The 12344-nt window shown below is 44.8% G+C and overlaps 1 protein-coding gene across 1 annotated transcript; it reads right to left on the bottom strand.

The window, feature by feature from the left end:
- Nucleotides 1-1034: 1034 nt before the first annotated feature.
- LOC131408920 (serum amyloid A protein-like) lies at nt 1035-5228 on the bottom strand. Its single transcript, XM_058546090.1, has 4 exons — nt 5190-5228; nt 4454-4548; nt 1727-1865; nt 1035-1326 (listed from the first exon to the last, which is right to left on the bottom strand). The coding sequence occupies exons 2-4, from the start codon at nt 4542-4544 to the stop codon at nt 1164-1166; spliced, it is 393 nt and encodes a 130-aa protein (XP_058402073.1). The 5' UTR covers nt 4545-4548; nt 5190-5228; the 3' UTR covers nt 1035-1163.
- Nucleotides 5229-12344: the final 7116 nt, after the last annotated feature.

Below are 12344 nucleotides of genomic sequence, written 5' to 3'. Positions count from 1 at the left end.
CCCCCCAAAGCCCCAGTAGATAGTTGTATGTCATAGTTGCACATTCTTCTAGTTGCTGTATGTGGGACGCGGCCTCAGCATGGCCGGACAAGCGGCGCGTCGGTGCGAGCCCGGGATCCGAACCCAGGTCGCCAGCAGTGGAGCACACGCACTTAACCGCTAAGCCACGGGGCCGGCCCAGTTCTCATAAAATTTTTAAATTGATATATTACACATATTATAAAACTCATCCTTTAAAAGCGCACAGTTCAGTACACTTGAACACAGTTCGGTCTTTTAGTATATTCACGAGCTTGTGCAGTCTTCATCTCCACGTAATTCAGGGCATTTCCATCATCCCTGAAAGAACCCTCATGCCCTTTAGCAGTCTCTCCCCATTCCCCCCCTTCCAGCCCCCGACAACCACTGATCTTCTTTCTGTCTCTTTGGATTTGTCACTTCTAGACATTTCATATAAATAGAATCATATAATATGTGGCCTTTTGCGTCTGACTTCTTTTATTTAGCATAATGTTTTCAAGGTTTATCTGTGTTGTAGCCTGTATCAGTACTTCATTCCTTTTATGGCTGAATAATATTCCATTGTACGAATTTACCATATTTTGTTTAGATATTGCTGAGAAATGAACAGGAGACCGAGGTGGCAGTTGCTGGCGTGGGATTCCAGGGTCCACTCATCCCCCGGCTGTGTACCCTGTCCCAAGATAGAGACCACTGAGGAACAAAGCTAAGGAGGCTAAGACCCTGTGGGCAGAGAAGTGACAGGACACTGACAGGAGTGAGGAGGCCTGGACACGGAAGGACCTGGAAATAGCACCAATGTAACCAGAGGGGCCTGGAGAGGGGAGCGGGTCTGATTCAGGGGAGGGTTGGTGAGGGTGTCTGTCCTGTATGACACTGAGACTGCCTCCCCTAACCCACACCCACAGGCACAGGCTCGGCCTTCACGAGGGTGTCCATCCAACAACCCTAGGGAACAAACGGGAAATCCTTAGACAGAAGAATAACACACAGTTTTCAACAAACTCAAGCTCTTAAGCGTTTATTAGACACTAATTATGTGCCCTCTACTGGCTTTTGTGGACACAGAACTCAACAACTCGGTGTCCCAGCCCTCAGGGGGCTCACAGCCCCGCCCCCCGAGAGCAGAGTGAAGGGGAAGCTCAGTACTTGTCAGGCAGGCCAGCAGGTCTGAAGTGATTGGGGTCTTTGCCACTCCGGCCCCATTCATTGGCAGCCTGGTCAGCCCTCGAGTCTGCCGCTCCATGGCCGCTGTCTCCATGCCTGAAAAGGTCTGTGAATCTCTGAGAACCCTCTCTGGCATCACTGGAATGGAGGAGGGTAGGTAGGAGATTAATCCAGGGCTCACGAGCAACAGCCCCACCCTCTCTGTCTCTCCTCTTTCCCAGGGATGGCTCTGAGAGGAGCCCAGGAGAGAGGGGCTAAAACACTGAGGCTGCCCGGGCACAGCGCACTCAACCCCGCTGATGCCCCTGGTGCTGGGTGAACAGCACCCAGAGAGGAGGCTGGGAATCGCCCAATCCCACCAGCCCTGCTCTGGCTCTATCACCACTCAGACCCCACACTGGGCACAGAGGGAAAGGGTGGGCCAGAGGATGAGGGGCCACAGTCTCTACAGGAAACTTCCCCAGGGTGTGGCCCCTCCTGCTGTCCAAGGCAGCCCAGCTCTGCCCACCCACCCCTGCACCCCCAGGACCTGAGTCACCTGATCACTTTAGCAGCCCAGGCGCCCCCAGGGCCCCTCTGTGCAGCGTCATAGTTCCCGCGGGCGTGGAAGTATTTGTCGGAATCTTTGTAATTGGCCTCTTTCATGTCAGAGTAGGCTCTCCACATGTCTTTAGCCCCTGGAAGGGAAAGAAAATGATGAGATAAAGGTGATCACATCTTGGCAAAAGAGAGAAATAAAAAATTTTCCTCCCACTGATTCTCAGATGTCATCCTTTGACAAAGCCCTTGGAGATGATATTGGCTTGAGATGGACATTCCTTTACTTTTCACTCCCTGGTTAATGTGATGAGAGTCAGACCAGGTGCAAGTTTTATTCTGTCTCATTCCAAGATCTGTTGCTCCTTTGTTTTGGGCTGTGTGTGATGCGTGTGAGGAAGATGTGGGATGGTCCTGAGGGGATGTGTGGTTGTACAATGAGCCTCTACCTGGAAAGATGCAGGGAACCCTCTGACCAGAGCCTGAGAACAAAAGCGACTCTGAGGGAGGCTGGGAACCCACGGTGCTCCCAACCTCATCACGGGAGATCTTCATCCCTGTGGGCAGCGTGAGGACCACTCAGTCCTGAGTACATCTGAATGTCTGGGCACATTTGCACCTGGACAACTGTCAGAATTCAATTGGCAGGTGATAAAGGTGAGTCGCTAAGACAGCTTTAAAGAACCTGGGTGATCAGATGCCGACAAAGGGCAACTGACCCACCAGCTCTAAAGGTCAGTGTCATCCCAGTGAAGTGGAGGAGTGGGGCCTCCCTCAGGTGGTTATGCAGAAGGACTGACAAGATACAGGTATAACTTCTAGGACATTCTACATGCTCAATATACTATCACCTCCATGGTCCTTGGGGAGGGTGGGATAAAAGGAAGAAAAAGAATGAACTAGGATGAGGGACAAAGACTTATTGACGGAAGAAATCTGATGAAACTAGAATAAAAAGGCAAAGATTATCTGATTAGGAAACAGAGAAAAACCTAATGTAGAGTTGTAATCTTAGTTTATGTACTATCCCCATGCAATAACTTATCTTCACTTTATGTCTTTATTATTTCTGGTATTCAGATGATAGTTGTGTTGAGAGCTATGACTTTCTTACTGTACTTATTCCCTCTGAGTTAGTGATTTAAATAGATCCTAGGAGTCCAGACTTGCATAATAAGTCCTTCCAAAATGCCTGACACATTTGGTCACTTGAGGGGACAGAACTGGAGGGAGTGGTTCTCAGCCTTTAGTGCACAACATCACCCAGGGGCCTTGGTAAAGGCCAGATTCCAGCTTAGCCGCGAGATTGTGACGCATGGAGGCGAGTATGTGTAGCGGGGCTTCTGCATTTCATAAAGCACCCAGACCCAGGTGATTTCATGTGGGTGGTCCTAGAACAACCTTTGAGAAACACTGACCTAAGAGACCAAAAAATATTTTTAGCTGGGTCTGTGAGAATTTAGATATGATTAACAGGAAATTTTTAAAACAATTAATCAGTAACTGTCAAAAAATAATAAAATAATTTTGTGAAACGAACAAATTTTTGCCACTTGACTATTGCTAGTGAGGTAAATATTTCTTGCTCTCGGTTTCCTGGCCAGGTCTCAGCCCCACTAGAACCATCATCAGGAATTCATTGTGCCTTTTATCATGGGGTGATGAGCCCTACAGAGTTGCCTTCCAAAGACACACATCCCTACTCCTGGCTGTTTGCTCAGATAAGAACAGGTGTGCGTTGACAGATCCCTCACTCTCCCAGGTGCACTCTTCTCGGGGAGGCAGGGTGGTACCTGGTTAATAGCCAGGTCTGGAGAGCTCCACCACCTGGGCTAAATCCTGCTCTGCTTTGGGACTTCCTTAGGTATCTGAATCGCTTTGTTTCTCCGTTTCCCTCTTAAGGGATAGTGGTGCCTACATCTCAGGATGAAAAGATTAAAACCTGAGGATGAAAACGAGTTCATTCGTCCATGTAAAGCTCTTAGAACAGTGCCTGGGACATATTAAAAGCTCAGTTACTTTGGTTGTAATTACTAAGAGAATGGGGAGTGGGAACACACCCCACACCTGTGATGCATCAACTTCATGGCTCCTGAGACAGAGACATGAGCTGTCCCTGACTCCCCAGTAGGCGGCAGTAGAGCCCCACTCGTATTTAGGGAATGTGGCACCCCTGAACTCAGCTCTCCTCCTCACTGCTGTTGAATGTTGGGGCCCAAACCTTCTGACCTTGGCCTGGTGATCCCCACAGATGAGTGCAAAGCTGCCCAGAAAAGCCTAGGAGTGGAGGGACAGGACAGATGTTGTTAAGGTACAAACTTACCAGGAGTGGTAAATAAGGCCTAGAGATCTGATGCAGAGTACAGTGAATATAGACAGCAATATTGTGTTATAATCATCAAACTTGCTAAGATACTAGAACACAGTTATTCCAACTACTAAAAAGAAAGGATAATTATATAATGTGATAGATATGCTAATTACCACTACAATGGCAATCTTATTAAAATACATACAAGTATCAAATTAACTTTCTGCATGCCTTAAATTTACACAACGTTATGTGCAAAATACAGTTCAATAAAAAAAAAGCCTGGGGAACCATGAAAACCGTGTTCTTTTTCTACTCACTTGTGGCCTTTGCCCTGTGGGCATGCGGCCTCTGCTCAGGTGAATCCTGGGGGCAGTTAGTTGCAGCCTCTCCCCACCCCCATCCTTTGGTCCTTACCTTGACCAGCTTCCCTGAGGAATGAAAAAAATCCTTGGCTGCTGACGCCCAGGACCAGGGTGCAGAAAATGATGCCGATGGAAAACTTCATCCTGCTGCAGAGTCAAGGAGACACACAAGGGTGACACGTGTTTTGTTTTGTTTTTTTCGGTGAGTAAAGTTGACCCATTCTGGTATTTCAAAAATAAACCACACTCAATTTTATATGCACCTGTACCTATATATTTATATCTCTGTACACACATATATACATATATATACACACATACCTAAATATGTGTATACAGTCAGATGATAGATAGATAAAATTTCAATGAGCCCAGCTTTCCGTTTCCATTGTCTCATTGGAATCCCGGTGATTTACTGGATGAAAGATTGCGATGGGCTTTTAGAGTAAATCATTTTCCATTTCAATCATTCCCTATCAGCTCTGAAACCCACAGTAGAGAAAGTTCCCAGAGAGGCATTTGGAGATTTTGTGACCACATGCCTCTCTGTAATGTGAGATGAGTTAAATTCTACAATATTCGCAGAAGCCTGCTCTACCCATCACTGACTCCACACAGAAGAAGCATACAACCGAGTCCCTCCCCCAAAGTATTCACATCTGGTGAATTCTGATTGTCAGAACAGGAGACTCAGGAAGGAGGTAGAAAGCAGGGATGCAGAACAAGGATGCTGGTGGGAAAAGAGAATCTCCAAAGAGGAAAGCTGCTGGAAAGTTCTAGCACCTCACCTGTGGCTGTCCCTTCCTGCTGGGCTCCTGGTGAGCTGAGCTGCCTGTGCTGCCCGCCTGGGAGATCTGGGTGGTGCTATATATACTGACACTTTGCTAGGGGAATGAATGGGAACACGGGTGTGAGGCAAGAAGAAGAAATTTGGGAAATTCCTCTTGGGCAGAACTCAGCATCCAGAACATCAGGGTTATTTTTCACACACATCTAATTTTCCCAGATTGTGCAATTTGGCAGCTTTCAGGGTGTAGCAAGTTGGATTTTCTGCCCGTTTCCAGCCTCATCCCTGTTGGGGACAGGGTTTTTACCCCGACACAATTATGTACTGACATTTGTTGGGTAGGGTCACCAATATTAGAAAAGAGATTTGATTAAAGAATGTAAGAGTACAGGGCAAGTGATCCAGCCGAACGGGCTTCATGGGACAGCTCAGGATGAAGCTGGGACCCCAGGGCACAGGGGTAGGAAAGGAAGAAGACTGCCCAGGAACATAAAACCCCCAGTACCCTCGTGTGTGGACTCAGCACTGGAAAAGGGAGTCCTCCAGACTCGGGTGTATTCACCATCAGTTGCTATTGAAGGTCATAATGGCAGGTCATATCTGGAGGATGCTGTAACCCAGGAACAGCATAGAAATTTGCTCCAATGTTGTGTAGAAATAACACAGCATAAAATGAGCAGGAAATAGCCAACCAGCTGCCAAATTATCAGCATAGAAGATTCAAGAAGGATGCAGAGAAAGCTGGGATGCAGCACAAGGACGCTGGAAGGTGTGATGATAGAGAACAGCTGTTTCAACCAGGAAAGCAGGACCAGGTTTTACTATGTGAGTTTAGTAAGATAGTCTTGGGGAGAAATTGTGTGCAGGTGCTGTCAGGGGGATGCTGTACATGGTACCCCCGAGAAGAAAGATGATGTGTGTGTAACATGGCAGAAGTGATGGGGGATCCAGGGGACAAACGTGGTCCTTCTCTCAGTGGGACCCTGGGCTGGAGCCTGAGGACCTCGTAGGGCAAGTAAGGACCAGCGCAGGGAGTACCAGCTCAGGATTTGTGCCTGGAGTGTTTCTGGGAGACAAGGAACGTGAGCAGTGCATTGGAGATACTAGGGAAGGAATCTCCAAGACTGATGCAAGCACATCACGGAGACTTGCTAGCCGAGGTGTTGGAGGATGGAAACAACAATCATGAAGGATGGGGTCCTTGTATTCCACTAGTAACCCAGAGAAGAATGAGGAGGAAGGACTCTCAGTTTGTTACAAGATTAGAGGAACTATGGGTAGGACATTCGAGAGATGAGCGGTGACCCAGGATGAAGTAAGTCAAGCAAGGATTACACTACTATTTGGGAATCATTGTCTTAGATTAGAGCCTGCCAAAATCAGGAGTGATGGCTCTTTCTGGGCCTGGGTCATATTTTAATTCTTGTAGGTACATGAGATGAAAGTTGTAGGGCAGATATCTGTTCCTTTGGTTCTTATAAAGGCAATGCTAAGCAACATTCTCATATTCCACAGACAATTTTCTTCCTTCGGAAAGGTGGGATTCCCTGTGTGTGGGTAGTTAGGGTCTCTGAGCTGGCTTGGTCCACTTGGTCTTATGAGTAGACATGGTGGGGAGGGGAGTTGTCCACCCTCCACAGCCATTGGTCACAAGTGTGCTGGGGGCTGCTTCATTGAGGAGGACATGTGATCCAGACCCCTTTTCCCTACTTTCCTCTGGGCAGAAATTATCGGCCAGTGATCACATCCTGTTACAATTCTTTTACTCTCTTTGTAGCCATTCAATGCTGGAAATCCACTCCCTACTTTCTCATGTCATTCAAGTCATTCTCTTCTTTGATAGAATCATTAGAGAGAAAGCAGGTACAATTTCTAGACACCAAGAGGAACTCCTCACAGGGACTCTGACCAGCATTGCAAATTCTCTTCCTTTGTTACTCAATGTCTTCTGTCTTCTGGGAAGGAACACACGGTTCCTTGTGGGACCATGCTTGGAACAGTAGACAACAGTGGCAGTCTGCCTTTTTCTCTTGTTTCTTCTGCAAATAGAAGCTAACCTGTCATGGTGATGTCTGCATCTCCAGGCCTTAAAGGCATTTGCCAAAGTCTCCCATAAGTGACTGTGTCCCAGTTTGCAGAGTCGGTCTCTGTTAGCACCCATTGTCCCAGCTTAACAGTTAATAGTGACACCCCCTTCCACCCTCAGAAGTGACCTTGTTTTCCTGATAAACTAGATGGAGCCCTACTTTACTAGTCATGTGTGACCAGGCTGTGGAGAGGCCTGAGACACCTCCATTTCTTCTGTTACAATTAATGTAAGTGGAAGAGAAGATCACCAAGGCTCTTAAGATCAGAAACTACAGTAAAGAAAAAGCCCCACAGGATAGCCTGACCAAGAATGGCCCCTGAGGCCCAAGTCCCAGAGTCAGAGGCGAGTAGGAACAAGGAGGAGCAGGACTGTGGGTATAAAATGTGGAAATAATGGCACTGACCTCACAGGGTTGCTGTCAAGATGACATGGTTGACGCTGAATGGGGCTTGGATCAGTTCTGGGCGCATGTAAAGCACTTAACAAGTTTTAGCTTTTCTGGCTCAACCAAGAAAATTCATAATAATTTATACTTTCCAGAAAACAGAAAGATTAATTACTATACTATTACCAAAGCCACACATTATTAACACATTAATAAGTAAGATTACCAATCAGAATGCGGTTTTAAAGATCAAGGTTTATCTAAGGATTCAATGCAATCCCAATCAGAATCCCAATGACAATCTTCTTGGAAATAGAACAAAGAATCCTAAAATTCATATGGAACAACAAAAGATGCTGAATAGCCAAATCAATCTTGAGAAAAAGAACAAAGCTGGAGGCATCACAATCGCTGGCTTCAAAATATACTACAAAGCTATAGTAATAAAAACAGCATGGTACTGGCACAAAAGCAGACATACAGATTAACGGAAAAGAATTGAAAGCACAGTAGAAAAGCACACATCTACGGATAGCTAATCTTTGACAAAGGAGCTAAAAACATACAACAGAGAAAGGAAAGTCTCTTCAATAAATAGTGTGGGAAAAACTGGACAGCCACGTGCAAAAGAATGAAAGTAGACCATGATCATACACCATACACAAAAATTAACTGATAATGGATTAAATACTTGAATGGAAGACCTGACACCATAAAACTCCTAGAAGAAAATATAGGCAGCACAATCTTTGACATAGGTCTTAGCCATATCTTTTTGGATACAATGTCTACTCAGGCAAGAGAAACAAAAGAAAAAAATAAACAAATGGGACTACATCAGATCAAAAAGCTTCTGCAAGGAAAAGGAAGCCATGAACAAAATGAAAAGACAACCCACCAACTGGGACAAAATATTTGCAAATCACACATCTGATGAGGGGTTGATCTCCAAAATATATGAAGAACCCATACAACTCAAAAACAAATAAACAAGCCAATCAAAAAATGGGCAGAGGATATGAAGAGACATTTTTCCAAAGATATACAGATGGGCAACAGGAACATGAAAGGATGTTCAACATCACTAATTATTAGGGAAATGCAAATCAAAACTACAATGAGATATGACCTTACATCGTCAGAATGGCTGTAATTAACAAGACAAAAAGCAACAAATGCTGGAGAGGATGTGGAGAAAAAGGAACCCTCATACACTGCTGGCGGGAGGGCAAACTGGTGCAGCCACTATGGAAAACAGTTTGGAGATTTCTCAAAAAACTAAAAATTGAAATACCATATGATCCAGCTATCCCAGTACTGAGTATTTATCCAAAGAACATGAAAACAACAATTCAAAGAGATTTATGCATCCTTATTGTCATCGAAGCATTATTTGCAGTAGCCAAGATGTGGAAGCAACCTAATTGCCCATCAACGGATGAATGGATAAAGAGGTTGTGGTATATATATACAATGGAATACAACTCAGCCATAAAAAACGACAAAATCATGTGACTTTTAACAACATGGATGGACCTTGAGGGTATCATGCTAAGTGAAATAAGCCAGATGGAGAAAGACAAATGCCATATGATTTCACTCATATGTGGAAGATAAACAGACACATGGACAGAGAGAACAGATTAGTGGTCACGGGAGGGGAAGGAGGTAGGGGGGAGGGTGAAAGGGATAAAGGGGCACATGTGTATGGTGATGGATACAAACTAGACTATTGGTGGTGAACATGATGCAGTCTATACAGAAACTGAAATATAATAATGTACACCTGAAATTACACAAGGTTATAAGCAAATATCACCTCAATAAATTAATTATATAAAAACCAAAACAAAATAGTAATTCTCAGCCATCAAGGGGACATTTCTCTTCTGGCTTCATCTCTCCACAAGAGATTTTTTCTAAGAAAAGGGGGAGAAAAAACAAGCCCTCTACAAAGCACGAACAGTTTAAAAAGCACACAGATTTTGCCATCATGCTCTGGCCCTTCTGCTATCACCAACAAAAGAGAAAGGGAACTTTGAGGAAGAGCCAATTTTCTCCAGCCCTTGGCATACACCTGCAGCTGCAGAAGGTGTCTGGAGAACCAGAACAGGTGGTGGCCACCTGACAAACTCCCTAAGGCAGCGTTTAAAGAAACATACGTGTGGATGACATTGGCGAGTTGGGGAATCTGCCTCCTTCTCCCTCCTGATCCCTCTTCTTCTCTCAATGGGGACTTTGCCAAAAGTGTTCTTGTGAGGGGGACACAACCCACCCCTCCACCTCTCTGCATAATGCCACCTGAGGTTGGATGCCCCTTGCAGCATAGAGGTAATCCTTCCCAAGTAAGGTGATATTGAAGGAAACATGCAGGGGAGACAAAGCCACCCAGAAGGTTGTCATGGACAGAGTGGCACAACATTTCCAAGAGCCGGTTATAACACATCATTGTCTCAGCATAAATACCCACTATTGCAAGTTGAAGACCAGATTCTTAGAGAGTCTGCTAGGCCAGGTGTAGCTTTAAGAACAGACCCTGCCTGGTAAGAGCCAGAGGAGGAACCATGTGCTAAAAAGTGGGACAAGTCTTCCACTGGAGCTCCTATCAGGCCTGCTCTCCCACAGATAACAGCTATAAACTCTGGATAAAATATTTTATAATCACCTAAAGGCGTTGGTAAAACAAAAGCAGGCAGAAATTGGAGGGGAATTGACACCTGTAAGAATGACAATGGGTGTATTTCATGTTTTAAAAGCATTTCTCCTGAAGGCAGACCACACTCAGTGTCACCTAGCATGACTAAACTTATAGGAAACCCACAATCTCAGTGGCTTGAAGAATAAGAGAAAACTGAACTGAGATTTCAGCTGCTGCCACCAAAGTGGAGACAGAGTTTGAAGTTTGAGTTTAGCCAGATTAGAAAAAAAACAAAAACAGTCAATACTCTTTAGAAGAGTGTAATAGAATCCATAGTTTCTTCAATATATCATTCACAATGTCCAGGATACAATCCCAAATCACTAGACACGTGAAGAAACAGGAAAATGTGAGCACACTCCAAAAGAAATCAGTGGAGACCAGTGGTGAGATGACACTGTGGCTTGAATGGACACAAAATTGGGCCTGGAATAAGAAATCACTTTGCAGGGGAGGCTCTGACTCTGAGGTCACATGGGCCTGGGTTTGTGTCCAGCTCCCCCACTCCCAGCTGTGTGACCTTGGATAGTTCCTTTGCTTCTCTGAGCCTCAGCTTCCTCATCTTCCAGGAGAGAATAACACTGCCTTCCTCCCATAGTTATTATGGAAGCAAATGAAAGAAATGAATATGAAAGTGAAAAAAAATCAAGGTCTAATTTACAGGACACAGCAACATTCTCTGAAGTCCGGATGTCTTTCAGATTATTTTATTAGAAATAACTGTTGCAAGGAGAGTGTCTTTGATGCAGAAAACCATCTGCATTTCTTGCAGCTGCAAGAAAAGAGGAAACATTCTCTCCTGACCTTGGCAGGACTTCTGTCTCCAGCAGTTAGGAGGTCCTGCAGTTTTCTAAGGCTAAGCCTGGAATTCCGCTAGACAGCATGAGAGAGACAGAGAGAAGGACGAGCTGGAGGAGCTCAGAACTCACCACGAAGAAAGACAGGGCCAAACGTGGATTGTGAACAGCTGGAGTACCGAGTGTGTAACCCATTACATCTGAAGCCCCCTATTTCATTAAAGTTAAACAACAGTTTATCTGGATTTCTACCTGTGTGAGTTCTTTTTTCTCTTATCTTCTGATTTCTCTTTCCAGTATGAACTACCTGTTTCGTATCCAGGTGGGAACATTTTTGGGCATCCTTTAAGGGCACAATTCATGTACTATTTAAGATATTACTAGTCTAAAAATGTGTTATATCCAGCATTATTAAAACACCTTTTCAAAAAATTTACGTCAAGAAAATCTTAGCTGAAAGAGTGTATTAGTGTGGCAGACAAAATAACGTCCCCAACCAAAGATGTCCACGTCCTAATCCCTGGAACCTGTGAATATGTGACCTCACAGGCACAGGAAGGACTCAGCACCACAGACCATTTCTTTCTCCACCTGTCGAGACCTCACATCATCCAACAACTACCAGTTTCGTAGGGATGTCATTGAAGAGCACACATGCTCCTCCGTGTCAATCAAGGCCCAGAAAGGCATTACTTGACTAGTGACAGCTGTGGGAAAGAGCACACTCATCATCCAAAACATCAACACATTATTTGGAAACCATTAGAAAGATCTGAGGCACAATGTGTGCTACAAGCATATCTATTGGTCAGAAGTTTTACAATTTATGTACCTTTGTTCATGTAGAGGAGGTTTAAAATTTAATGTTTTAACATTTAATGTGTTAGTTTATATTGCTTTACCAGGTAAACGTTTTGGACTATCACCCCTTTGGAAACCCCCAATCAACCAAGAAACAGGCTGTTACTCCCCCCACAGAAGCTCCTGTGCCCTCTCCCTGGCTGCACGCTCCTCCCTGTCCTTTCTCCAAAGGTAACCCCCCTCTAAACTCTGTGCTTATCCTTCCCCTGCTTTTCTAAAATTGTTTTTATCACGTGTGTGTGCTCATGAACAATTTACTATTTAGCCTTTGCCTGTTTTTGAACTTTCTGTAAACAGAATTATACTGTATGGATTCACTGGTCACT

Source organism: Diceros bicornis, chromosome 7 (assembly GCF_020826845.1).
Source record: "Diceros bicornis minor isolate mBicDic1 chromosome 7, mDicBic1.mat.cur, whole genome shotgun sequence".
NCBI lineage: Eukaryota > Metazoa > Chordata > Mammalia > Perissodactyla > Rhinocerotidae > Diceros > Diceros bicornis.
This window is presented reverse-complemented; position numbering and strand designations above follow the sequence as displayed.

What these genes read in the sequence shown, in the direction of transcription:
- LOC131408920 (XM_058546090.1), bottom strand. Translation starts at nt 4,544, where the DNA reads ATGAAGTTTTCCATCGGCATCATTTTCTGCACCCTGGTCCTGGGCGTC. An exon ending in CCTCAGGGAAGCTGGTCAAG is followed by an intron (nt 1,866 to 4,453) that starts GTAAGGACCAAA and finishes TTTCCCTTCCAG; the next exon opens with GGGCTAAAGACATGTGGAGA. An exon ending in TGGGCTGCTAAAGTGATCAG is followed by an intron (nt 1,327 to 1,726) that starts GTGACTCAGGTC and finishes CCTCCATTCCAG; the next exon opens with TGATGCCAGAGAGGGTTCTC.